The sequence below is a fragment of the Paroedura picta genome, chromosome 3, assembly GCF_049243985.1.
Source record: "Paroedura picta isolate Pp20150507F chromosome 3, Ppicta_v3.0, whole genome shotgun sequence".
Classification (NCBI taxonomy): domain Eukaryota; kingdom Metazoa; phylum Chordata; class Lepidosauria; order Squamata; family Gekkonidae; genus Paroedura; species Paroedura picta.
The window spans coordinates 2,002,575-2,030,440 of record NC_135371.1 but is presented as its reverse complement, the minus strand read 5'-3'; the positions used below and the strand labels follow the sequence as shown (position 1 = coordinate 2,030,440).

Sequence of the window (27,866 nt, the reverse complement as noted above, 5' to 3'; positions counted from 1 at the left end):
CAGCCAGTGGTTTATTCCTTTGCATTTTTAAACTCTGCCAACAAGCATAACCCTGTTTATGTATTACTTATTCTTGGTTTGAGAGGAAACGTTCCTCACTGGGTTATTGTGAGGATAAAGCAGATGCAAGCAGAACAGTGTAAGTCTCTTTGGTCGCTGAAGCAAATAAATAAAATAAGGAAAATAGAAAGCATTCAAGGCTTTTTAATTAAAGGAAGAAAATGACCCAGCCAGTGCAAAATTCAGGCACAAAAGGGATAGGGTGTAAGTAAGTGAATAATCACAAGATTACCATAGGAACAATTAAGTGTTGAGTCATCCTTCCCACCCAAAAAGGGGAAGTTTTCAGTCTTAATGAGGCAAAGGCCTGTTGGAGAGAGTTCATGTTCTTCTTCAAGGGGTGGAAATTTCCGGGTCTTCATTCTTAGGGTCAGAGAGAACAAAGAAACAAGACAGAGTCAGTCAGAACTAGAAAGGAGCCTTAGTTAGACCACATAGTCTTTCCACATAGTCCCTAATTTTGAGAGCTAGCATGATGTAGTGGCTAAAGAGCAGCAGACCCTAATCTGGAGACTTTGATTCCCTACTTCTCTACCTGCAGCCATTTGGGTGACCTTAGGCTAGTCACAGTTCTCTTTGAGCCATTCTTGCAGAGCAGTTCTCTTAGCCCCGCCTAGAAGAAGAAGTGTTGGTTCTTATATGCCGCTTTTCTGTACCCGAAGGAGTCTCAATGCGGCTTACAGTTGCCTTCCCTTCCTCTCCTCACAACAGACACCGTGTGCGGGAGGTGAGGCTGAGAGAGCCCTGAGATTCCTTCTCAGTCAGAACAGCTTTATCAGTTCCATGGCGAGCCCAAGGTCACCCAGCTGGCTGCAGGTGGGCAAGTGCAGAATTGAACCCGGCTCTCCAGATTAGAAGTCCGCACTCCTAAACACCAAACTGGCTCTCTACCTTGCAGGGTGTCTGTTGTAGGGAGTGGAAATTAGAGGGTTTTTTAGAAGGTCTTCAGGTAATACAAAAGTATAAAAAAAAACAGCTTCTTCTGATTTTGAAATAGCCCTTTTCTTAGAAGTGAAAACCCACACATGTCCGGGCTGCATTATTCTGCTGCACCTGCTGACTCTGCTAAATCTCCAACAACAACAACAATGTCTCTCTATATATTAAAATAAATCCAACCAGACAACAAAGACATCCAATGAAAGATGAGTCAATAACAGCCTCGATTTTAGCAATTTAATCGAACCAAGTCACTCAGGACCTCTCCCTGTGCCAGAGACAAAATTAAGGACAAAATTAAGCGAGAAACATCCCCAAGTGGGAGAAATGGGCTGGAAGAGCCAAGAGAGAGGGAGAATCTCTTTCCCAGTGGAGAGTTGATTTCTTGTACTGAATTAATTTGTATCCTGGGATCACAGTTAGCAAGTTAATGTTATCACAGGAAATGTTACAGTCCTTGTGATCTTCAGTTATGGAATCCACTGCGATTGTTCTTTACCTGATGTTATGAATTGTGCTGTATGATCCCGACGTTCTGTGCAAACCGCCCTGAGGTACAAGGGAGGGAGGGTGGCATGTACGTATGCACACGCAAACAATCAGACACGTGACCAGAAATGGGGAGCTGAAATGAACTCTATGATTCTATGAAAAGTGAGAACGTGCCATTTCAAATCCCAGTCCTATGGTTGTGCATAGCAGAACATGTGCCCAAGCATGCAGACAAATGTCCAGGCACACAGATGCAGGCGTAAGGATGGAGCCCTCCATCTGAGCGTTGAGTCTTACAGACAGGGCCTCAGCAGAGCCGTGGGCAGGGGGCATAGGGCACTCAGGGAGGAGTCGCCTGTGTTTTACCTTAAGAATATTTATCACCACTTGACTCCACAGGTGAACATTTTAGTGTGAACAAAGTCTGTTCTGCACACGCTGAGCTGTATATCGATCTCTTTATTGTACGGCGTGCTCAGTTTGCGTTTTGCCACTGAGGAAGGCTTTTAGACAAAATGCATTTGGTTCTTGTATTCAGAGGTAATTTGTTCCTTTTTACTGTACTTCTATGTTTGGACATCCATCTCTCTATTAGGCATAGGTATTTATATGAAGAACCATAGGAGTGTGGTTTTTGAATGACATTTTAACACTTTTGAATGCATGAATAAATGTATATGATATTCTTAAACTCTCATTGTGTGCTTCGGTATATTCTTGCTTCATTTTTTAATTTTTTTGGTCTCAGCAATATAAAGTCACCTACAAGGGAGGGGAGGGGAGGGGAGGGGAGGGGAGGGGAGGGGAGGGGAGGCAGGCAGGCAGGCAGGCAGGCAGGAAGGAAGGAAGGAAGGAAGGAAGGAAGGAAGGAAGGAAGGAAGGAAGGAAGGAAGGAAGGAAGCTGTGTCCAAAGTAGAGGGAGGGAGGGGGGAGGAAGGAAGAAAGGAGAGGGGGAGAAAGGAAGGGGGGGAAGGGAGGAAGGAAGAGGGGAAAGGAGGAGGGAGGGAGAGGAAGGAGAGAGGGAGGGGGAGGAATATTTTTTTACGCAAGGGAATGCAGCATACTGTATAAAATGCAAGGTGTATTCACATAAGAAAGGCTTCTGGGCTCAATCTGCCAATTCGTCTTTCATATCTTCTGCATTATTGAATGGATTTGAATCCAAAGTGTTGTGGCTTCATCACAAATCCACCGGGTTGGCCTTTTCCTTGAGCTCTTCGCTACGACCCCAAGGTCCTTTCCCCTCTCAGTCGCAGCATGTCCTTTGCAGGTGTCAGAGGTAAACCAGGCAAACCTGCCAGGCCATCTCTTCCTAACGGCGGAGCTGATGCTGTGTCCGTGCCGCTGGATCAGGTAGGGGAGGAACGATTTGGCGATGTTCAGGGTCCAGCTGCCCCACATTCCCTTGGACTTTGAAAGAAGTTGTCCCCTTCGTTTCTGTCCAAGGCCCCACAATGAAGGCAACGGACGTCAGCCTGTGAGGTTTTTGAATCCCGCAGGAAAGCATCAATCCCTCTCCTGTTAATCAGTCCTTTGATGTGTCCTGTTTTGGGGGGAAGGACTGTCCTATTAGCCCTGGGGGACGACACCCTTTCTGCTGCTTCTCCTCTATGTTGTAAGCTGCCTTCAGAAAGAGGGGCTAATGAACATGGGAAACTAATGTTGAATGTATGAATGCATAAAATCTTTCAGGGACAAATTATTATATTTTATCACTGACTCTTGAATACGCGATACCTGTTATGAATTTCCATTTCGGATTGTGGAATAATGATATTAATGATTGTAATTGAAGTGTCAACGTGCTAAAATGGACATGCAGAGGTAATAAGATGTATAATACGGAGTGAGGAGTAACTATGAAAATGTTCAGTTTAGTGGTAAAATAGATCAGTTAAAAATATTTGAAATAAGTAGTAACTATTACCTGTTAAACAATAATTTTTGTTAAGATTTTAATCTTTTTAAATACATTGTATAAAAAGGAGAAAGAATAGACAAGCATCAAAAATGATTATATCATTTTTGTAAGCGTTAAGTGTTATGATTTGAAATGTATAATCCTTTTGTTTGTGTCCTCTTTTTTTACAATGAAAGAATATCTATTTTAAAAATTCTTCCAGGGTTTGCCGTCCTTTGAGGAGGTGGCTGTGGATTTTACCGAGGAGGAGTGGGCGCTGCTGGATCAGGGCCAGAGAGCCTTGTATGTCGAAGTCATGCTGGAAAACTGCGGGAGCGTGGCCACCCTAAGTAAGGCTCCTGCTTTCCTGTTGGTTGGTTAAAAAAAATCTGGCCCCATACGTAGATCTGTTAGCTGAAATGAAATACAAATTAAAGGAGGAGGGGGGAAAAAACCCAAATTGCATTAAGAACCAGAATGTGAAAGAATTCCAGATCTAAGGGCCTAGTAATGCTATATCTTAATATAGAACAAATATGTGATGAAATGAAGGAAAAGACATGAATTTATTACAATTGAATTAAAGACGCTTAATAGACCCAATATAGTAGCCTCAAAACGTCATAATTATGCCAAATACGGACCGAATGTGACCTTGACCATATGCGTTTTGGCCAAGTGGCCTTCTCCTGTGGTCAGGCATAGTAGTTACACAGTGGCTCCAGACTCTGCGATATTGTTAGATTAGTTTCTAAAACTCAGACCAAGTTGAAATTGTTATAAACATAAACAAGGCAGAGATATCACTTCAGAGAACTCACCTTAATCCACCTCTGCCTTGGTTGAGTCCTATGATATCCTGATGCTATCTAGAGATGTGCAGGCCAAAAAAATGTGGCGTGATCCTCAGGATCTGCTGTTTGGTCAGGTCTTTCTTCCCAGCAGACCCCACCAGAGTCTTGCAGAGAAACAGCTCACCAAAGTCTCAGCTGGCGTCTGCTGGGGAGATGTTTAAAGACCTCACTAGGCCCAAAAGAGTAGCCTCAAAAAAGTTTGCTGGCAGGGACTCATGGGAATTGTAGTCCATGAACATCTGGAGGACCACAGGCTGACTACCCCTGCACTATAGGCCTTCCATTTTCTAACAACAGTGCCCCTGTGAGGTGTGTTAGGCTGGAAGTGTGTGGCTGGCCCAAGGTCATCCACCAAAGGTCATAGTCCCAACGTGTACCAGTAAACTACTGTGCCTCTGTATATAACCTATGATTACAAGCTTAATTTTATTCAAGTGTTTCCTAAATTTCCTTAATGCTGTCTTTGTGCCTAAGGAAGAGTCCCCAAGGGGGTGAACCACAAAACTAGGAAAACATTTGCACATTAAATCTAAAAGAATTCAATAAAAACCTCTACAGGCAAGTCAAAAGGAGCGCAATTAGGATTCCGTTTCATCCATGCATGGCTTAACTCCAAGCAAAGCAAACTTAGTTTTTGATCTCCTGCGTGTTCTTGACTCTTCAGGTGACGAAAGGGAGACCAAAAAGGAAGGGCGTCCCCCTGCGGCATCCGTGGAAGGGGTCCGATGTAAAGAAGAAGATCCGCCAGGAAGGGAACCAGAAGCGAATTCACCGAAGTGGAAGAAATCCGGAGTCGGTCAAGGCAGCCACGGCCACGAAACGCCCACCCGGAGCCGGTTAGGCCAAGCGAAGGAGAAGAGCCAGTGCCCCGTCTGTGGGAAGAACTTCAATTTCAAATCCAGCCTGAACGCCCACTGGAGAATGCACAAGGTCGACAAGCCCTTCGAGTGCCCGGAGTGCGGGAAGCGCCTGAGCACCACGGCCAGCTTCAAGACCCACCAGAGGATCCACACCGGCGAGAGGCCGTTCAAGTGCTCCGTCTGCGGGAAGACCTTCAGCCAGAGCTCGGCGCTCACTTCGCACCTGAGGATCCACACGGGGGAGAAGCCGTACAGCTGCTCCGAGTGCGGGAAGTGCTTCAGCCAGAGCTCGGCCCTGACCTCCCACCAGCGCATCCACACGGGGGAGAAGCCCTACCCGTGCCTGGAGTGCGGGAAGAGCTTCAGCAAGACCACCGACCTGACCCGGCACCAGCGCATCCACACGGGGGAGAAGCCCTACAAGTGCCTGGAGTGCGCCATGAGCTTCACTCAAGGGGGCAGCCTCAAGTACCACCAGCGGCTGCACCTGGAGGGGGAGCCCCACAAGTGCCTGGAGTGCGGCAGGAGCTTCAGCAAGAGCGCGGACCTGGCCAGGCACCAGAGGATCCACGTGAGCGAGAAGCCCTTCAAGTGCTCCCTGTGCAGCAAGAGCTTCACCCAGCGCTCGGTCCTCATCTCCCACCAGCGCATCCACAGCGGGGAGAAGCCCTTCCCCTGCCCGGAGTGTGGGAAGGGCTTCATGAAGAACTCGGACCTGATGCGCCACCAGCGCATCCACACGGGCGAGAAGCCCTACAAGTGCTCCCAGTGCGCCATGAGCTTTTCGCAAGGGGGCAGCCTCAAGTACCACCAGCGGCTGCACCTGGAGGAGGAGGCGTTCAAGTGCTCGGAGTGCGGGGTGTGCTTCAGCCACAGCGCCGGCCTGGCCTCCCATCAAAGGACTCACTTGGGACTGCCCAACTTCCTGGACGACGACAAGAACTTCAGGTGGGACTCGGACACCGGCAGCTTGACCGTCGCGCCGACAACGGAAATCATCAAACTCGAGATTCTCTGACCGGCCAGGGCCTTGCGGCCAACCCGGAGTCCACACGCAAGGGAGAGACTGTATCAGTTCTCCAGCTTCTGTGAACTGTTCGCTGTTTACAAAAGAAAGATTAGGAAGCAACGTTCAGCGTGGTGTACAGTTAAGAGCTGCGGGCTCTAATCTGGAGAACTGGGCTCGATTCCCCACTCCTCCAAATGCAGCCGGCTGGGTGACCTTGGTCCTGGCACAGTTCTGTGAGAGCTCTCTCAGCCCCACCTACCTCACAGGCGACTGTAGGAAGGGTAGGTGAGCGTAAGCCACTTTAGGTAGGGAAAAGTGGGGTATTAAAAAAAACCAGCTCTTCTTCTTCAGCAGAATAGCTGCTCTGTCCCGCAGCCCATGTGTGGTTGACTGTGGCCACCCTACCCTGGCTTCCCACCCCAGAGCAAATCCCCACGTGATTCATGTGCGTGGCAGTCGTTGGGAAGGAAGAAAGACACCAATAACGGTTTTGAAGAATGCCAAACGAACCTTGCTGGACGTTAGATTAGTCCACTATCATTTCTAGCCCACTGACCACTTAAGAACAGCACTTGTTCTGACCAGGTGTCCCCCTTTGACAGACCTTGCCGTGGATTTCACCACGTCTCGGGGCAGCGGTCCCCACAGAATTGGGTTCCTCGTGACGAAATAACACATGGACACTCCGTCCCGCAAAGTAGCGATCCCCAACCTGTGGGCCGCAGACCACATGTGGTCCTTCGACTAATTGGAGGTGGGCCCCGAAGGACGCCTTCTCCCCCCCCCCCCGGCCCTTTACTTCATCCCCCCAGCCCTTTACAACACACTTCATTGTTGTAGCGTGTCTGTATCTTATTTTGAAAGGATGTTAAAACATTACCATAGCGATCAGAGAGCGTTAGGGCAGGGGTTGAGAGTAGAGGAGTAAACTACCCCCCCCACACCGGGCCTCAGTAAAAGGCGTTGAGTGGTCCCCAGTGATAAAAAAGTTGGGGACCACTGCCGCAAAGGACCATCCATTCACCGAAGTCGCTACAAGGGGTGGGGGCAGGCCCTCATCTGGACAATGAGTCGGTTCACAAAGAACAAGTCTATCGCTAGCTCTCCGCCGTTGGGGTTGAGCGGAACCTCCATGTTTGGAGGCAGTGTATCTCTGAAGGGTTGCCTGTAGCCGCTGGCCGGAAATACGATGCGGTTGCCTCTTCTGCCGGAACGCTTCTTGAAGTTCTGTGCTTGGGCTGGGCAGAGGGGAGGCTGCAGAGGCCGGTCTTTTCAGTAGCGTGTTTGCTTTGCTCTGTTTAAAGGTGTTCCGTTGGCTCCGTTATAAATAGCAGCTGTAAAATTTGTTCTTCACGCTTCAAGGCTACCGTGTGGCTCCCTGCCGTGCGGCTGCGACCGCTCTGTTGGACACCAGATCTCGAGGACATTTACGCTATTCTGGACCCGATTCCTAACCCTGGAGTGATGTGTCTCATTTCCCCTTTCCATCTCCGGGTGCAGAGTGGGGGGGTGTTGTCCTGTAAGCAAATGGGACCTCTGCATAATGTTCAGTGAAACCTGTCTTGGGGTTTCTTGTCTTGTTTCTGTCTTGGCCCCTTTGGGGGGGGGGGGGACATTTGCACGTGGGAGAGATTTGTCAAGCAACGGTGTCCTGTTTCCTGCAAGCTCCTGTCTCACCTGGACTTGACCTTTCCTGAGAAGGCAGGAGATGGAGCCACAGTGAAGGGCTTATCTCTGCTGTTACTCATCGGTGGCGGTTGGGGAAGATGGGCGCCAGGAGTTTTGGAAGCGGCTTTTTTGGGATCGGCGCACCAGTGGTACCACTGTGCTTTTCCTGGCTGTAGCCGGAGGGGAACTGGAAGGCAGTTCGGACTCTCTCTTTCTCTCCCCTCTTTCTTTGCAAAGTTGCTCCTGTCCTCGATAAGGCTGTTAATTCTTTAAGCAACTGGTGCTGTACCCCAACCTTTGCACATTTAAACTCTGTCAAGAGTCTGCAGGTGAGCTATGACGGGGAGGGGGGGGGTCCCTGGAGTCCAGTCTCTGAAGCAGCCATTTTCTCCAGGGGGGGATCAGGTGGGATTCAAAGAGAGCCGCAGGCCCCACCTGGAAGTTCTACATAAAGTTGGCTGGACACTCAGATGGAAAATAACAAACCATCCCCTGTGGGACAAGAACATAATTTATTTCTTAAGCTTCTCAGTCACCGGAAATATATTCTTCAAATCGAGCGTTGGTTCTTTACACAATGCTTAAAAACATGGGTAGTCAAACTGCGGCCCTCCAGATGTCCATGGACTACAATTCCCAGGAGCCCCTGCCAGCGAATGCTGGCAGGGGCTCCTGGGAATTGTAGTCCATGGACATCTGGAGGGCCGCAGTTTGACTACCCCTGCTTAAAAGGGTAACTTTGCCTTTTGCTGTGAAATGCGCTTCTCAGAGTGTGTACAAACGGACTAGATTCCTTTCCCACCAAGTTAAATTTGAACAAAGCTTTTTCCTTTCTCCCAAAATGCGGTCGAATCTGTGGCGAGGCGAAGAACATACTTCCAGTTTATTAAGAAGCTTTAAGAAATAAATTATTTTTTGTCTCACATGGGACTGTTGGCTAATCCCCTTGATGAGGCACAATCCCCCCCCCTTTCTGCCCTCCCCTTTGAGTTCCTTTTTATTTGCATCTGGTCGGGAAGGCCTGAAAGGGGGGGGGGGCCTGGACACTCCTTTGGTTTCTGTTGTGAGCCCTAAGGAATACTGGGCTCCCGAGGGATAAAGGAAACTCACGAATGCCTTGTTTCAGAAAAACACGGCCCCTGCCTTGGGGCGGAGGGCACTCTGCACGTGCTCAGAAGTGCTTTGCCAAGGTGAATAAAGTTACTTCTGTTAAGGAAATGACAGTATGTGCATTTGTGACTAACTAACTGGGGGACCCCCTTGTAGACCTTTTGCACGCAAAGGACAAAAATGAACAGATGGTGGTTTTGCTGGTTAAGGGTGGAAAAAAAGAATATTAACAAGAGCCTTTCCCCCTCTTCTAGTTGCAAAGTAAGTTCAAGTTTGCAACTCTACATATATTTGTCGTAGAGAAAATGGGAAGTCTTTTCTTTGTATGTCTGTATGCTTTCCCCCCCCCTTTCTCCTTTCTTTAGTATTGTAGTTCTTATCACTTTTGCCCCCAAAATAACACCTTTAATAAAAACTATTTTATAAAAGAAGCTCTTTGCCATTCTGTTGTACTCCACGTGTGGCCAAAATCACAGCTGAAAGGGCCAGGATGTTTGGGAAGCCCGAAGGTCTCTGTTTACCCTGTAAATGTGACTGCGCTGCCATAAGGGAAAGGCACTCTGCACGTGGGCTGAGGCACTGCTGGCTTTGCAGTTTGGAAAAAGCTGTGGGTTATTGAATTCATATCCCACCCTCCCATTCAGCTCCGGACAGTGAACATCATATATGTAATACAAAAATATAAACGATGCCAAAATTATTCTCATTTAAAAATATCCACATTATTATACCGGTCATTCGAAGATTTAAACCACAATCCACAGTTGTCCAGGCCTTAACTCTGGCTCAATCCATCTGTTCCCATTTGGCATTTATCTGAGGAACAGGTGAGAATCAAGAAGGTTGAGGGACAAAAATGTATAATAATGTATTAAATGGAGCTCGAGGTCATTTGAAAATATTTTTAAAACATTAAAAGAGATCACTTATTTACCCTCTAGGTCGCACACATCAGTCTACATCAGGGGTGGTCAAACTGGCCCTCCAGATGTTCATGGACTACAATTCCCAGATGGCAGGGGCTCATGGGAATTGTAGTCCATGAACATCTGGAGGGCCACAGTGTAGATATACACTGACTTTGACCTCACCCGTTTTAATCGGCGAGATCACCAGAGGTCAATATGATCACACACAGTTACAACGTAAGTATAAAGATTCTTCAGCCAAGGTGGGTAAAAAAATCTGTACTTAAGTAGGATGCCTTTGCTTTTCCCTGGATGTGCAATTCGCTATCGCTGCACACCAGGACTGATAGATCGATACGTGTGGGGCCTACACTTTGAGATGTTTTCGCCCCAAAGCTTTTTTGGGCTCTTAATAGGGCTGCTCACCTGACTCCGCCTTGAATCTCAGCCTCTTTTGAAGCCCTCCCTGCCTGGGGCTCTCAGCCCAGATGATTCTGCATTTCAGTCTCTCCGAAAACACTGGCCCCCAGCCTCATGGGGTGTCCTCGTCCTCAGGTATTCCGGAAGATTCTTTGGCTCAGAAGTCAGAGAGAAGGGAGAAATGGACAGAGGCATATGAGGAAGGGAATGTCGAAACATTACAAAGGAGGGAATGCAGTTTTCTGGAAAAGGCTGGCCTTTCGCCTCCAGGTTGCAGCCCCAGGATGACTGCTCAGGTTTGGACATCAGTTTCCCTGGGGAAATGGATGCTTTGCAGGGGAGGGGGCTGTGCGGCATTGTCCCTCACCGAGCTCCCCGTCTTCCCCTGGCTCCCCCCACCCCCCGCAAAGGAAATCTTCCGGAGTTTCCCAACCTGGAAACCTTGCACTGAAAATGATCTGAAGGTACGTCCAAAAGTTTTGCTGTAGGGTTCCAGTTCAAACACAATCAGGTTTATTCCAAATAAAACATTTATTCTGAACAGTGGGATTTTCTCGAAGGACGCAGGACGATCACGGGGGCTCACTGCAAAGGAGTCCTACAAGTGACGGCGGTGAGGGAAAGGCCAGAATTATGCTGATGGTTGTTTTCTCTCATTATGGAAACTGTGATGATTTTTTTAGGGTGCCACGGGCTGTTCTACGAGGATTTTGTTGGGAAACGCCCGCCCACACGCACAGCCCTGCTCTTGGCCCTTCAGGGTTCTTTTTGTGCCCAAAACTCAAGGAACATTGAAAAGGAACATGATTTTGAGTCCCTCAAGGACGCCAAAACTACCATTTCGATGTGGTGCAAACTGAAGAATGGGGAGGAGTAGAGAGACGGCAACACTGCCGTGAGAAGCTCGTAGGCCTAGAGGGAGGATAGATTGAGGAATAATCGCTTCCCGTTTTGATATTTTCATTTCATAAAAGTGTCCTATGATTTTGTAGCAATGCTTTTGGACTCACCCTTGTATATTCTAAATCAGGGGTAGTCAACCATCTGGCAGGGGCTCATGGGAATTGTAGTCCATGGACATCTGGAGGACCACAGGTTGACTACCCCTGGCTTAAGTCATAGACACCCTCCGGCGGGGATTGGACAAGCATTTAGAGCAAAGGTTGGTCAGTAGCTCTGAGCCAAAAGGTATAGATGGAAGACTTGGTGTCTTCTTGGTGTCTGGGGGGGGGGGAGCAAATGCTGGCAGGGGCTCATGGGAATTGTAGTCCATGGACATCTGGAGGACCACAGGTTGACTTACCCCTGTTCTAAATGCTCTATCTCCAGGAGGGGAGAGAAATTGCTGAGAAGAGCATAAAGAAAGCGATGCTTGCAAGCAAAACGGAACGAAAACATGGCAGGAATTGAGAGGCAAAGCTGCCAGCAGAGAAACAGAAAGGAGTCCAGGAATTCTCACTCCCAAGTTCAAATATCAGAGCGACCTAAATAGTTCTGGGGGGGGGAAGTGACACTGAACTGAAGCCAGAGAAAGGGGAGAGGGACAGTGACCACAAAATGCTATTCTGAAGACGCATCCCAAAATAAACCAGGGTTCTTATAGGGAAGAGAAGAACAAGAAAACAGAACCATTGTAGGTTCAAGCGTCCGCAGTAAGAAGCCATTATGTAGGAAACAGCAACCTTAGTTTATTGAGCCCCACAGAGCCCCAAACACATGATCAGACATTCAGAAGTGATGCAGAGACAACACTGAGTCAAGGGAAACACAGAAGCCACCTGAGGAACATGGCCTCAATCCAGAGGATGCCAACAGGATCCGAATTAGGCCTCTGGGCCCAACTTCAGGGGCTTGCTTGTCTCTAAGGAAGGAGACGCCTCCATTACTGTGGTAAGCCCTGGCTGGGACGAAATGTTTTCCTTGGCGGTTCTCCGGGTCCCGGATCAAAATAATTCTGTTCAGGGATTTGGCTCTGGTCCAAAATCACTCGAGAACTAGGCTCCTGAATCTCCTGCGCTGTATTTCTCTGGGTGCTGTTTATACAGCGGACACGAAGGGCAGCTCATGGTCTTGGCCAGCTGGCTTTTGTGGCCCTTCTGGGCTGTGCGGCGGCCAATGGAAAAAGCCTGTGCCGAGGGCACACTGCTGCAGCACACAGATCCCACAGCTCGGTGAAGAGGCTTCTAAACTTCTTCCTAACCCATTGACCATCTCGGGATTTGCAGAATTTCCCTCCGGCAAAGCTGTGTGTGTGTGTGTGTGTGTGTGTGTGTGTGTGTGTGTGTGTGTGTTTAATAGTTTAACTGGGTGGCTGCGTTGTTCCAGATCCACATCTGGTAGCTCCTTGAAGCCCAACGAGAGTTCCAGGGGACATAAGCGTTCCTGTTCTATTGGCTCCCCTTCCCGTCTCACAAGCCCTGATGTGATTTCTTCCCCGTATGAAGTCTCAAGTGCTTGTTTAACGCGGAACTTTCACAAAAGCTCTTGCTGCAGGCCGGACACGAGAAAGGCTTCTCCCCGCTGTGGATTCGCAAGTGTTTCTTGAGGGTCGAGTTTTCGGAGAAGCTCCTCTTGCATTCTGAACACGTGAAAGGTTTCTCCCCGGTGTGGATTCGCTGATGCCTCGTAAGGCCCCGCTTGCTGAGGAAGCTCTTTCCGCACTCGGAGCACTGAAAGGGCTTCTCCCCGGTGTGGATCTGCTGATGCTTGGAAAGCGAACTCTTCCCCCGGAACCTCTTTCCGCACACCGAGCAAATGAAAGGTTTCTCCCCGGTGTGGATTCTTTGGTGAATGGTCAGTTCATCCCTTTGGTTGACTCTCTTCCCGCACACGGGGCATTGGAAAGGTCTCTCTCCCGTGTGGATCCTTCGGTGTCTCGTCAGGTCAGCATTGTTCACGAAGCTCCTCCCACAGGCGGGGCACTCGTACGGTTTCTCCCCAGTGTGGATTCTCTGGTGTCGTCGTAGATTCGAGCGGACGCTGAAACTCTTCCCGCACTGGGGGCATTTGTATGGCTTCTCCCCCGTGTGGATCCTGTTGTGCAGCGTCAGGTGCGTGTTGCAGCTGAAGGTCTTCCCACAGTGCATGCACAGGTACGGCTTCTCCCCGGTGTGGATTCGCTGGTGCGTCGTCAGTTTGTTCCGCTGGCGGAAGCTCTTCCCGCACTCTGAGCATCTGAACGGCTTTTCTCCGGTGTGAACTGTCCAGTGAATATTAAACCTGGATTGAAGGCTGAAGCATTTCCCACACACAGGGCACTGGATTGGGCCTTTCCCCATGTCTGCTTGCTCCTGAATTGAAACTTCGGGGACGACACCACGCCGAGAAGTGGAACTTTTTCTCCTTCGTGTTTCTCCATTTTCTCTTTTCTGCTCTTCCTCCTCCTCGGATGGGCCACCTCCGTAGGGGTCTCCTTCATTCTCACTCCACCTCATTCCTGATGGAAGACAGAGAGAATTGGTAAGATGGGTTGACAGCCTCCGGGTTGAACCTGGAGACCTCCCAGGCCTAGAATGGATCTCTGGGAGATCACTTCCCCTGGAGAAAATGGCTGCCTGGAGGGTGGACTCTATCCCTGACTGGTATCCTTTCTCTCCCCAAACCCTGCCCTCTTTCGGCTCCACCCCCAAATCTCCAGAGAATTTCTCATCCTGGAGTTGGAAGTCTTAGCATCCCAATGGAGTGTTCAAATACAAGGGATGCTTTCTAAAAGTCTTCTTCTAAACCTTTTACTCTGGGAACCCATGGGTTCCTGTTAGACCCCCTTGGCTGGCTCCGTCTTTGGCCCGCAGCAGTTAATTGGGACCACTGTTCACTTTAGCACGAGGGGAAACGTGAGGAAGCTTACCCAGAGAAGCCACCGTCTCATAATTCTCCTCCATCACTTCGCCATACAAGGCTCTTTGGCCCTGATCCAGCAGAGCCCACTCCTCCTCGTTGAAGCACACCACGACCTCCTCAAAGGACACCGGGCCCTGGAAGCAGAGAGAAAACGCTGACTCCTCACAAGCGACGCCGTGCTCCTTTCCCTCCAGACAGCCAACATGTTTAAGATTGGGGGTCCAGATGTTTGCCTGTCGGGCTGAATCTTCCCCGTCCGGCCAAAGGGAAATGAGGAGAAAACACTTAAACCAAAACATTTGAGTCGAGGAACCCAAAACGTCTGAAGGGATATGAGCGTGTGGCCTGATATTCTAAGTGCAGTAGGTAGAAAATTGAAAGATGCAAAAATATATATTTATTTAAAATGCAAGTTGAAACAATATAAAGCCTCAATGTTCGCCTCACTCTGAAATCTTAAACAGGGGCCAAGTGGTATTTTACAATTAATGTATGCTGTTGTATGCCTGACCACTGAAGGCAGCTGTGCGTCAAAATGAATTTGGTCCACTCCATTTGGTCTGTGTTTGTGATTTTTAGAACTGATTTTGTAGTGAGGTGATCATTGAGGCCTTCAAAACTTTCATTATCAATAATGTGCTTTCGTATATTTTAATAACAGGAGACCCGGTCTGCCCCCATCCACCACCTGACAATCCCTCCCCTACCTGATCTGGCTGCTGAGGAGATGTTTCTTCCACACCACAAGCAGGAGAAAATTCAGGCCTTGTAGCTGGTGCCATTCCAACTTCCGCTGGAGAAAGAAAGGTTGGGGCAGATGCTGAATTCTTTGTCTACATACTGGATTTTTATACAACTGTTTCATTTTTTTAAATATTCACCCCCAGTAGCAACACCTGGTATTCCAAGGTAGACTGCCTCTTAACATGGAGGTGCCATTTAGCCTCCGTGTTGAAAATAAGTATCAGTTCTTCAATTCATGTCACCCTTTTAAAAACTCTTCTGGCCCTCCAAACACCATGGAAGATGAGGAAATTTACACAAGGCAGCCTTAAGATTTCTTGTAGCCGTGCAAATTTCTTGTATGGCTGTTACCAATAAAGAACACCTTTCCCTTCATCTCCCAACAACAGACACCCTGTGAGGCCGGTTGGGCCGAGAGAACTCTGAGAGAACTGCTCTGTGAGAACAGCTCTGAGAGAACTGTGACCGGCTCATGGCCACATGTGGAGGAGGAGCAGGGAATCAAACCTAGCTCTACAGATTAGAGGCCGCCCCTCTTAAGCACTGCACCAAACTGGAGCAGAATCTCAGCAGGGGATAATGCTACAGACTCCACCTTCCACTGGAGGCATTTTATCCAGGGGGACTAATCTCTGTAGGTTACCTATGAGATCTCAAGAAGAAGAAGAAGAAGAAGAAGAGTTGGCTCTTAGATGCCGCTTTTCCCTACCCGAAGGAGGCTCAAAGCGGCTTACAGTCACCTTCCCTTTCCTCTCCCCACAACAGACACCCTGTGGGGTGGGTGAGGCTGAGAGAGCCCTGATATTCCTGCTCGGTCAGAACAGTTTTATCAGTGCCGTGGGGAGCCCAAGGTCACCCAGCTGGCTGCATGTGGGGGAGCGCAGAATTGAACCCAGCATGCTAGATTAGAAGTCCGCACTCCTAACCACTACAGCAAACTGGCTCTCAAGACCCTGCCTGGAGGGTGGCGACCCTATCGTTTCAGATAAAGCTTTTATTCAATACTTTGAGATTGAGATATAGCAGGGGGAGAAGATAAGATACAAAAAAGAAAATATCTATGATGAATATAAATCGAGTTCTTTATATGTTACACTTTGATAGTATAAAAGGAACTAAAGGAATTCTTTTTTTCTCTAGGTTCATATCCCCCCCTTGAAACCACAAACCATCGTTCCATTGTTGTTTAGAAGTGTCCAGATAGCTGCAAATACCATACCTGTCTTTTCTCCAATTAAAGCCATATGTTTGGCCACTTCAGACAATTTAACCATTTTTAATCAACCATTCTTCCATTTTATGGGATTCCAGGCTATTAAAACACCATCCCGACTAGGATTTCTTTAGCACAGTACTGAAAAAATGAAGCCACCGAAGTTCTGAAGTGCGAGGAAGTCCGGAGGCTGCCAAAGGAACCTCCGTCCCTGCGGAACTGCCTCTTCCTTATGCCCCTCAGAGCAGCCTACGCTTGAGCTTGCAGAAGCTGCCCAAGATCCCCGGCACCAGAGAAATTCCACTGGCTGCAACCAGAGCCAGGGCCTTTTCTGCCCTGGCCTCAGCTTGGTGGAACACTCTCTAGGAGGAGATCAGGGCCCTGAGGGCTCCAAAATTGTTCCGCAGGGCCTGCAAGACGGAGTTGTTCCGCCAGGCCTCCAGCGGAAGTCTGCACACTGCCAGCCAACCTGGCTTCCCTACCTAGAAATCCCACAGGAAACAACAACTAGACGTCAGAAAACATCAGCAGAGAGCACCCTCCCCCCCACCCGCCATTGGAGAGAGGGCGGAAGAGATTCATTATAAGTTAATATTTATAATTTCAGTGGTTTACTCTGTTGTTTAATATATTGTAAACTGCCCTGAGCCTTCCGGGGAGGGCGCCATAGAAATATGAAAATGAATAAGGACTTTGAGGCCCTTTCCTTACCCAGAGAGGGAGCATCTTGGTCAAGCTTCGCTTCAGCCTCCGAATGAGCCTCCAATACCTGTGGAAAACCAGTGGAAATGAGCTGGAAGACCCTGAGATGGAAGGAGTCGCCAGGATCCCAGTTAGCCTCAAAAGAGAAGCACAAAAAGAGCACATGAAGTTCCACTTGTGGGTCATTTTTATGGGAATAGACAAGGCCTGTCGTGTGCATGATTCTACAGCATATGAAGAATATCCCCCAGGGGGCGTCAGAGGAGACGGGTCGTTGGCGTATTTAGGTTGGGAACTTCCTGATGTTTTCAAATAATCTCCTCCTGATTGGCTCCATTGGAGACTTCCTGCTCCTTTGAGCCACTTCCTCCCTGCTTGCCTCCAGAACAATGAGGATTGCCAACTCAGAGTTGGGAAATACCTGGAGACTTTGGAGGTGGAGCTGGGAGTCAGTGGGATTTGGGCCAGGGAGAGATAGAGTCCCCCCTCCAAAACTGCCATTTTCCCCAGGGGAGCTGATCTCTGTTGCCTGGAGATGAGCTGTAATTCCAGGGATCCCCAGGTCCCACCTGGAGGCTGGCACCCCTAGGAGTTAAACTGTTAGGACTAGAACCCTCCTATCTTCTTTACAAAGTTGTTTTTCTTCTTAATGACATTATTTTAAGCAGCCCGTGCTTCAGTCTTTTGCATTTTTAAACTCTGCCAACAATTTTGAGGAGAGGTTGGGACTGGTGGTGGCAAATATCGTCAAGTTAAAATCAGAATCACAAAGAACTGGGAGAGACCACAAAGGGCCAGCCCCCCCATCTCCTTAGGGATTGATTTCTGGTGCCCCTGTGGCACTTTCAGGGTAAGAGAGGATCCAAGGGGGGCTCACCACTGCCTACACAAGGACTAACCAGGGACTAACTAACTGCTTAGCCTCTCTTGAGATCTGGCTAGCCAAGGCCTTCCAGGTCAGGTCTGGGCTACAACTACAGAAATTTGCCTTGCTCCTGGCTCATGTCTTGTGCCCCACAAATGACCTGGATTCGTCCCTCTTACCTGTTCTTCCAGGTTCTCCTTTTCCACCTGGCATAGGAGGAAGCCTTCCACCAGGGCTACCGCTTGAGAACTGGTTTCCGGCCCACATTCTCGGACCCAGCTCTCCACCTCCAGGGGCAGGATGGCCAAAAACTGCTCCAGGATCACCAGGTCCAGCATCTCCTGCTTGGTGTGCCTCTCCGGCTTCAGCCACCGACTGCAAAAAGCGTAGAGTTGGCTGCAGACCTCTCGGGGACCCTCAGCCTCCTGGTAGCGGAACTGCCTGAATCTCCGGCGCTGTAGATCAGAGCTGGAGGTTTGTTTGGCCGGCAACTTCAGTAGGGCTCCTTGCCAGAATCCCCCTCGGCAGGCTCCAGCCTCAGCCCAGTCCTCCTCCTTCATCCTTTCCTCCAAAGGTGTCCCCCTGGAATCACCGCTGTCTTTGTCCATATCTGGTTCTGCAGGCAATGGTTGCCAAGCACTTGATCCTTCCTGCCAAAGCAGAACGCTCCCTCCTCTGTGTCCCCAAGTCCTGCCCCTGTGGGAAAGGCAAGGGAAGACTCAGTCCTGGAGAGAAATGTCAAGGGAGGGGGTATTGGAGGGAGGGATAGAAAGGGGTGCAAATCTCCGAGGGGAGCAGGGGCCAGGTGCAGAGTTCCAGATACTTTGCCGTGTCACACGTTCAAGATCATGCACTTTGGTGACCGTTCAGCACACTAAAATCCAAATGTGGCTTGAAAGTCCATTATCCAGAGTAGCGATCCCCAACCTGTGGGCCACGGACCACATGTGGTCCTTCGGCTAATTGGAGGTGGGCCCTGAAGGACACCTTCTCCCCCCCCCCCGGCCCTTTACAACACACTTTGGGTGTCATTGTCTCCCATCACTCCCAGATGGGACTATCTCGTTGCAGAGAAACAAGCTCAGGGTTCCCATTGATTTGTCATTGTCATGAGTTAAAATTTCCATGAAAACAAAATGTTCCTTATGTTCCTTGTTGTGGCTCCCCAACCCAGACGCTGGCTGACTGACCTTGAACCATTCACACCTGCCCAGCCTAGCCCTACCTCACAGGGATGTTGTGAGGATTTGAGGAAGGAGAAAAAGGGAAGCAGCTTTGTATCTCCTCCCCCCTTGGGGAGAAAGGTAGGGTATAAGTGAAGTAGAATTAGAACACAAAGCCTGCTAGCTTGTGGTGACCCTACCGAGGCAAATGAGAAGCAGAGCTGGGGTGCCACTGCTTTCCCCTGTAGAGCGGTGGCCTCTAGAGAGCTGGGTTTGATCTTCCATGTTCTTCCATATGCAGCCAGTTGCATGACCTTGGGCCAGTCCCAGTTCTCTCAGAGCTCTCTCAGCCTCAGCTTACCTCACAGGGCATCTGTTGCAGCGAGAGGAAGGGTGGCTGATTGTAAACCACTTTAAGACTCCTTCGAGTAGTGAAAAACGGGGTATAAAAATATATTCTTCTTCTTTCTTGGTGGTCAACAAAAAGCAAAGAAAGGAGGGAGAAACTCCAAGGTTGCAGAATTCCAAAACTAAGGGCCCAGTAATGCTATACTGAGTCTTCATATTTAACAAACAAATTATCAAATATAGGAAAATACATGTATTTATTACAACTGAATTAAAAACACAGGCCCAATATAGCAAAATCAGCCAAGCTTAATGCTTTTCATATGTAATTTCCATCTTAAATTTGCTTGAAACACAATACCCAGATAATTATATTTAAAACCTTAAAAGACTGCCTCCTCCTGACAGCTAGGCCCCAACTCAACGAAGTCATCTGATTACCCTTATGATCCTGCTCTTTCTGTTAAATGTACAAAACTCCCGCTTTTCATCTTATAATTCAATGTGTTTATATTTTGTACTAATTTATTCCCTTTTACTCTACTGTAAACTGCTGAGTCTCACAAGCTATAGCAATTAATAAACAGAAGTATGAATGCAGATATATAAATAAACACGTCTGTGTGGAAAGGAGGCGCAGAAATGTTGCAAGCCAAAGAGAGATGCAAACCAGTTTCAAGCCGGTGGCATTTAAATGGCATATAAAGAGCACGCCCTTGAATTTCCACCCACAGAAGCTTCTGGGGCAATTTCCTGGGGAAGCCTGGGGCAGACATTCCCACCCCACCCCACCCCCACCCCAGGGGAAGTGATTCTTGTGGTCTGGACATCACTCTCCATCCCTGGCCTGGAGGTTGGCAAGCTCCTGGGGCAGGCTGCCTGGCCAGCATTTGCTCCCAGCACAGCCCCTTCTCTGCTCTTCCTCCCACCCCGCTGGACTGGCTCTCCTGAGGCTCCCCCCACCCATTTCCAGCCCCCTCCCCTCCCATCAGCCCCCTGCATGCATGCCAAACCCACCAGATCCTGGAGGGGGAGAAACCAATGGAGCCGGGGGGGGGGGGGAGAGAGCAGGAAGCAGATTCTCTGGTGTGGATGCAACTGGGCTCCGACCGGAAGCCGCCCTGCAGGGGAGGGACCGGCTTGAAGGCGTCCTCCACGGGCACTCTTCCCGGATGAACTCTATGGTGTTAACCCGTTGCAGCCTGGTGGGTTTGGAGGTGCCGCTGATCAGGGTGGGAAATCACGGACTAGCGCGGTTGCCAGCCTCCAGGAGGGGGATGGAGAGCTCCTGGAATGACAACCGATTTTCAGAGATCGCTTCCATGGGAGAAGAAGAAGAAGAAGAGCTGGGTTTTTTTTACACCCTGCTTTCTCTGGTTCACAAACAACTTCCTCTCCCCATGTCAGCTACCCTGTGAGGTCGGTGGGGCTGAGAGAGCTCTGAGAGAACTGTGACTGGCTCAAGTTGCCGCAGCTGGATGCATATGGAGGAGTGGGGAATCAAACCCGGCTCTCCAGATTAGAGGCTGCCGCTCTGAATCATGACACCACACTGCTTTGGTGTATGGACTTTATTATCATTATTATCATTATTATCATTATTATTATTATTATTATTATTATTATTATTATTATTATTATTATTATTATTATTATATTTATATCCCGCCACTCCCTTGTGGCTCGTGGCGGGTAACAATATCACAAATCCCCATTAAAACCCCATAAAAACAATAACAACATTGCCAATATTACTGGCATGGCAAGGTGACCAGATTGTCCAACTTTTGGAGGGGCATCTGGGGGCACCTGGCAAATTGTACCTATGTTGAAATTTAAATATATATATTATGATGCTATTTTTGCGTTCTATGCATTCTATGAAAATATTTGTTGCTCCATATAGACCAAATTTTAAATCAAGGACCCCCCCCCCCCGGTCAATGGTGTCCCGCTTTCCCAATGTTAAAATATGGTAACCACAGTATGGACTGTATGGCATTTTACTTCCCTCCCCAAAATGCACCCTGCCAATCAACCACCTTCCAAATCTCAAGTAATGGCTTGTTGGTAACCCTGTGCACGGCTGACTTTTGGGATCCTTTAGCAAAAATATTATTCGCTGTTTCCTGTCCTTTTTTCATTTTTAATGTATCGGATTTTAACCCCACACTTTCTCAAAAGTGGTTGGGGGGAGATGGATCGCAATGGGCAGCCCTGTTAGTCTCTCTGGGGCAGTAGAAAAGAGCAAGAGTCCAGCAGCAATGCAAAGACTGACATTTTGGGAGTCTCTGCACACTTCTTTGCATCTGAAGAAGTGACTCTGGAAAGCTCATTTGCTTAGAATCAAAGAGTTGGAAGGGGCCATACAGGCCATCTAGTCCAACCCCCTGCTCAACGCAGGATTAGCCCAAAGCATCCTAAAGCATCCAAGAAAAGTGTGTATCCAACCTTTGCTTGAAGACTGCCAGTGAGGGGGAGCTCACCACCTCCTTAGGCAGCCTATTCCACTGCTGAACTACTCTGACTGTGATATCTAGCCTATATAGCTGCACTTGTAATTTAAACCCATTGCTTCTTCATAAGAAGAGCCCCGCTAGATCGGACCAGCAGTCCATCTAGTCCAGCCTCCTGCCTCACACTGTAGAGATTCTGTCCCTGGGATACTAGACAGCTTGAAACCACAAAACATGTTTTATTGCGCCGTTATTTTTACAATGATATCTCTTTTGAATAACTCCTGGCCATTCTGACTCTGTGCTGGTAAAAATGTTGTTGAAGAACGAGAACCCTGAGTTGTCAGCTGTTACAGCAAAATTTTGTGCTGCCTGTAAAATTGGTCGCTTCACGGTCGGGTGACTCTTCTGTGAAATTTGTGTATTGGGAGAGAGAGAGAGAGTCCACATTCAAAACATTAGAGATTTTCTCCTTGTTTTAATGGTCTCACCAATGAGGGCTAAAGATCTGTCATGTTCATGATTCAGCAGCATATAAAGAATATTCTACAGGGGGCATCTAAATTAGCATATCTAGATTATGAGCTTCCTGTTGTTTTCCCAAAGAATCTCCTCCAGCATCCTGATTGGCTCCCCTGGAGACCTCCCTTCCTTTGAGCCCACTTCCTCCCTGCTTGCCTGGAGAACAGCTGGTCAGTTAGGACTGTCTCCTCTCTAATTTTCCTAGTTGTTTCTCTTCTCAATAAAACTGTTTTATTCGTTACTCAGCTGGTGCTCTGCTCCTCCTTTGCATATTTAAAACTCTGCCAACAGACGCAAGACGCGGGAGGCTGGATGCTATCGGTCAGAATTGACACTGGATGCCAGGTTCGTACAAAACTAACAACCCAATACAAAAAACAATGTTTTATTAATTAAAATATTCACGCTCCACCTTCCCTTGTCGCTCAAGACAGCTTCTAAATCACAAAAAAGCAGAACAGTTTCAAACATACAAAACTGCCAGTGTCTCTTTCCGCTGAGAGTTGCATGAAAAGCCCTGCTAAATTAACTCAATAAAAAAGACTCCAGTAGCACCTTTAAGACCAACAAAGATTTATTCAGGGCATGAGCTTTCCCTCCCCTGCAAATTCTTTAATGTGAAGACTGCCTCTTCACCTCTGGCTAGACAATGCCCCCCCCCCCCGGTCATTCAAACAGTTCCTCCCCGGGGAGAATTTGCGGGGGCTTTGTCAGAGCCGAACTCTCAGAAAACCGAACGCCAAAGTCTGAGCGTTTGTACGTTTTCTCCCCCGTGTGGATCCTCTTGTGTCGTGTCAGTGCGGAATTCTTCACGAAGCCCTTTCCGCATTCGGAGCAGATGAAAGGCTTCTCCCCGGTGTGGATCCTCTGGTGCATCGCCAGAGTTGTGCTGCGGGTGAAGTTCTTGCCGCACTCGAAGCACTCGTAGGGATTCTTCCCCATGTGCATCATTTCATGCGCAGTGATGTACACTTTCTGACTGAAACGCATGCCGCAGATGGAGCACTGGTACGGCTTCTCCCCCGTGTGGATCCTCTGGTGGGACAGGAGCTTGTGGTTCCACAGGAAGCTTTTCCCGCACTCCAGGCACGCGTACGGCTTCTCCCCGCTGTGGACGGTTCGGTGGGAGGCCAGGTACGATCGCTGGCTGAAGCTCTTCCCGCACTCGGGGCATTTGTACGGCTTGTCTCCCGTGTGGGTTCTCAGGTGCGACGTGAGATCAGTCCGGTCTCTGAAACTCTTCCCACACTGCAAGCATTTGTACGGCTTCTCCCCGGTGTGGATCCCTTGGTGCCGGATCAGTTTATCTCTCCGGCTGAAGCTTTTCCCGCATTCCAGGCAATCGTAGGGCTTCTCCCCGGTGTGGGTCCCTTGGTGCCGGATCAGTTTTTCCCGCCGGCTGAAGCTCTTCCCGCACTCGGAGCATGTGAACAGCTTCTCCTCCGTGTGGATCCGCCAGTGAGCACGAAGGCCCGCCTTGCAGCTGAAGCGTTCCCCACACAGAAGGCACTCGCTCCTCTCCTCTTCTTTCTCCGCTTTGTCATGGGCAAGGGCTTCAGGGGTGTCGCCACGACGAGAAGCATCAGAGGTGTCCGTCTTCTCGATTGCTCGGCTCTTCTCTCCCTCCCCTCTGCGGCAGGCTCCTCCCCCTGACTTTCCGGGGGATCCGGTTTTCCTCATGCTCTCCCCTCTATCACCTGACAGGACAGAGAGAGAGAAAGAGAGAAACCATACCCAGAGATAGAGAGGACATCCAAAACAGCGCCAAAAACGTCACATAGGAAATTCAGGCAGCAAAGCCAATGCTTCCGGAGCGAAGGGAACAAAGGTTTTCAAAACCGACAGGCGGATAGGGCTGAGATCATGCAAAATGGGTTGCAAGGAGAGAATGCAGGAGGCTTACCCAGAGAAGCCACCGTCCCGTCATTCTCCACCATGATCTCCCTGTGCAGAGGCTGCTGGCCCGGATCGAGCAGCGCCCACTCCTCCTTGGTGAAGGACACCACCACGTCCTCAAAAGAGGCTGGGCCCTGGAAGGAGGAGGAGGAGGAGGAGGAGGAGGAGGAGGAGGAGGAGGAAGAGGAGGAGGAAGAGGAGGAGGGGATGTGTTTTCCTCACAGGTGGTCCTGAAAGACCAAGCTGAGGCATCCTGCCCTTTCTCCTCCAGGACTCTGATGGACCATGCAGGGCCAGAGGGATCATTTCAGGGGGAAGCCATGTTGGTCTGAAGAGCAGAGTTCAAGTCTTGCAGGGCCTTAAAGGCCAGCAAGATTTCCAGGGCATTCGATTTCAAGGCTCCAACTTCAGCTGGAAGTCCTTGGTCTTTAAGGCTCTATTGGACTCACACCCTCCTCTTCACAAAGGGGGGTTTTGATGGAAGGGAAGGGAGACCTTTGTCTCCAGCCTGTCACCTCGGGGTTCCCTCTTGTACCTGATCCGGCTGCCCCGAAGCTGCTTCGACTCCCCCACAAACAGCTGGAAATCCAGAGCTTAAAGCTGGTCTCAATCCGTCACCTGCCGTGTGGAAAAAGATAGCAGGAAGGTGCTGTATTCGTCATAGAGAGCCTGTGCAGTGTTGCGGCTTAAGAGGGGGAGGCTGAGCCAGTCACAGTTCTGTTAGAGCTGTTCTAACCGAGCAGGAATATCAGGGCTCCCTCAGCCTCACCTCCCTCACAGGGTGTGGGGAGAGGGAAGGGAAGGTGAATGAAAGCTGTTTTGGGCAGCAAAAAGTGGGGTATAAAAACCCACTCTTCTTCTTCTTTCAGGTAGTGAAATGTGGGGTACAAAAAACCCCAGCTGTTCTTCTTCTTCCAGATGCATATTGGCCCTGATCTTGACAGCCTGGGTTAGTGCAATCTTATAAAATCTCGGAAGGTACACAACCAAATTTCGGTCATCGCTCTGGACATATAAAGCAATCACCTTTTTAAAGTGCTGGAAGAGAAGAAAAAGGGCTGGATTTTAAACTCCACTTTTCACTACCTGAAGGCATGCCAAAGTGCCTACGAACATCTTTCCCTTCCTCTCCCCACAACAGGCACCCTGTGAGGAAGGCAGAGCTCAGCGAGATCTGAAGTAACTATTCTGCATGAACAGCTCTAAAAGAACTGTGACTAGCCCAAAGTCACCCAGCTGGCTGCAGGTGGGGGTGGAATGGGGAATCAAACCCGGTTCTCCAGAATATAGTCTGCCGCTCTTAACCACGCTGTCTCACACAAGTGTCTCCCCCCACAAATTCAGGGGCAGATCCCTGCACAGGCATAGGAAGGAGAGGGAGACCAGGAGAAAAGATATGCTCTTGATCCTTACCCAGTGAGAGGACAGCGTCTCGGTCGCCCTCCTGCACGACCCACCTCAAGGGCGGCCTCTGGCCGGCATCTGATGGAACGTTCTCTGTCTTGGAGAAACAAGTGTCCACATCGGACGAGGGCCCCTGTGCCAGACAGAACACATGAGGATCTCCAGGGGGGAATGAGACAGGGATTCAAAAGCAAACTAGGACAGATCTCAACATTTAAATTTTATTTCATTTTATTTATTTAGAACGCTTCATTGTTACCTTTCCTGTTAAGTGTTGGGATATGCAAGAGCTGCAGTATACTTGATTCATAAGAAGAGCATCCTCCAGACGGTATCGGGGGAGATATGCAGTTAGCATATTTAGATTAAGAACTTCCTGATTTTTTCAAGTAATCTGATTGTCCCATTGGAGATTTCCTGCTCCTTTGAGTACACTTCCGTCTGTTTTCCCTCCAGAACTTTTAGTCAGTTAAACAGTGAGGACTATCTCTCCTCTCTTATTCAAAACGTTATTTTGTTCATTTAAGCAGCTGGGGCTTCGTACCTTTGCATATTTAAACTCTGCTAACATTAAGAACATAAGAAGAGCCCTGCAGGATCAGACCAGTGGTCCATCTAGTCCAGCAACCTGCCTCACACAGGGGCCAACAGCAGGAGACAGAGGCTGAGGCCTTCCCCAGATGTTGCCTCCTAACTCTGGGATTCAGAGACTTGGTGCCTCTGAATGTAGAGGTTCCGTTCTGTCTTCCCCTCCAGGAATCTACCTAAGCCCCTTTAAGAGCTGTTGATTCCTGTGCCCATCACTCCATCCTCTGGCAGCGAATTCCACATTTTCATCTCTCTCTGTGTAAAGGCATATTTACTTTTGTACATCCTGCCCATCAGAATGCATGGGGAGGTTTATATTTACACAACTTATATACCACTTTTTCGCCCTCATAAAGGCCAGCAAAGTGCTTGCCAAAACTTCATCACAAAAATCACATCTTAAAAACCATTAAGACCAAGAAAGACACTGTAAATGAGATTGGTTATGAAATCAGAAATTTAACTTAGAAATTTAAAAGTAGTAAGGAATATTTTATTTCGTAGAGAATGTTTTGAGGGTTATAATGAAGGAGCTGTTAGGGAAACAAATTCTCTTCCTGTTTTATATTTGCTGTAATGTAATATTTTTATTATTTATAAGCATTTTGATAATATATTTGGTGTGTGATTGTAGCCTATCATTCTTTCTTTGTGTCCCTCATATACTGCGATCTTTTAAAATATGTGTGTTTATATCAAGAATCTTTTAAAAATGCACCGAAGACACATACTTGAAGTCAGAACTAAAATATACAGACATAAAAACGATGAAAAGGAGATTTCTAGAGAGGGCTGGTGAAGGTCTGACGACCCCTCCTTCCTCAAAACAACAACTTCACCGATTTCCTGGACGAAATGGTCTCACCTGTTCTTCCCGCTTCTTCCCCTCGGCCTGACTCAGGAGGAAGCCTTCGGCCAGGGCCACCGCCTGGGCGCTGCTCTCCGGCCGGCACTCCCGGACCCAGCTCTGCATCTCCGGGGGCAGGACGGCCAGGAACTGCTCCAGGATCACCCGGTCCAGGATCTGGTTTTTCGTGTGTTGTTCTGGTTTCAGCCACAGATGGCAAAGAGCATGGAGTCGGGTGCAGACCTCAGGAGGCCCTTCCACTTCTTGATAGCGGAACTGTCGGAAGTGCAGGCGCTGCGTGTCGGAGGTGGCGGTGTCCTCTCCCGGAGAGGCCTGTACGCTTCTTTCCCAGAATCCTTTCCTTCTTCCATCCTGGGCAGCGTCAGGCCCTTGGGCTGCTTCGAGGGAAGTGTGTTCTCTCTCTTCTGTTTTCAACCCCTGCTCCAGGGCAGCTTCCAGGAGGGCCCAACAATCCCCTCCCACTTTTGACATAATCTCTCTTGCTCCAGCTAGAACACAGGGAAACACATACAGAATGAGACCCTCAAAACTTGCCCATTCTACTCAGGCCAGCAGTGGCTTTTCAGGGTCTCCCATCGTCTATGAGCTGACCCTTACTGGAAATGCTGGGGACTGAACCTGGGACCTTTTGCGTGCTAAGCAGCAGCTCTACCACTAAGGCAGGCCACTAAACAAGGCAGAACTGACATGCTCTCCCCAATAAGGGAACTGAAGAGTGGAGAGGTTGATTCTGGTTGGCAGACTGGTCGTGGCCTCCCTATCACGAAATGGCGACAGACCTAGAGCACCAGAGGAGCCCTGCTGGATCAGACCAGGGGTCCACCTAGTCCAGCATCCTGCCTCACACAGTGGCCGGCCAGTTCCTCTTCAGGGCCAGCAACTGGTCATAAATGTCCAGACCAGGGGTAGTCAAACTGCGGCCCTCCAGATGGCAGGGGCTTCTGGGAATTGTAGTCCATGGACATGGAGGGCCGCAGTTTGACTACCCCTGGTCCAGACCATCCCCTGATGTTGCCTCCTGGCTCTGGGATTCAGAG

At 49.0% G+C, this 27,866-nt stretch overlaps 2 protein-coding genes across 2 annotated transcripts in view; one reads left to right on the top strand and one right to left on the bottom strand.

The window, feature by feature from the left end:
• LOC143834149 (uncharacterized) overlaps positions 1–27,866 on the top strand; it is a 39,931-nt gene that overhangs the window by 1,993 nt on the left and 10,072 nt on the right. The window contains 3 exon segments of the mRNA XM_077330754.1: positions 2,762–2,844; positions 3,615–3,741; positions 4,910–6,020. Of these exon segments, the coding sequence (XP_077186869.1) occupies positions 2,762–2,844; positions 3,615–3,741; positions 4,910–6,020 (1,321 nt within the window).
• LOC143834178 (uncharacterized) lies at positions 229–27,792 on the bottom strand. Its single transcript, XM_077330780.1, has 7 exons — positions 26,827–27,792; positions 25,383–25,506; positions 24,505–24,587; positions 23,977–24,103; positions 22,812–23,770; positions 10,227–13,477; positions 229–423 (listed from the first exon to the last, which is right to left on the bottom strand). The coding sequence occupies exons 1-6, from the start codon at positions 27,298–27,300 to the stop codon at positions 12,629–12,631; spliced, it is 2,616 nt and encodes an 871-aa protein (XP_077186895.1). The 5' UTR covers positions 27,301–27,792; the 3' UTR covers positions 229–423; positions 10,227–12,628.

Bases quoted from the DNA above. Each gene is read 5' to 3' on its own strand.
- LOC143834178 (XM_077330780.1), bottom strand. From the start codon at position 27,300: ATGTCAAAAGTGGGAGGGGATTGTTGGGCCCTCCTGGAAGCTGCCCTG. The intron at 25,507-26,826 runs GTGAGACCATTT...TGTCTGGCACAG, and splicing joins GGAAGAAGCGGGAAGAACAG to GGGCCCTCGTCCGATGTGGA. The intron at 24,588-25,382 runs GTAAGGATCAAG...TCCACACGGCAG, and splicing joins AGACGCTGTCCTCTCACTGG to GTGACGGATTGAGACCAGCT.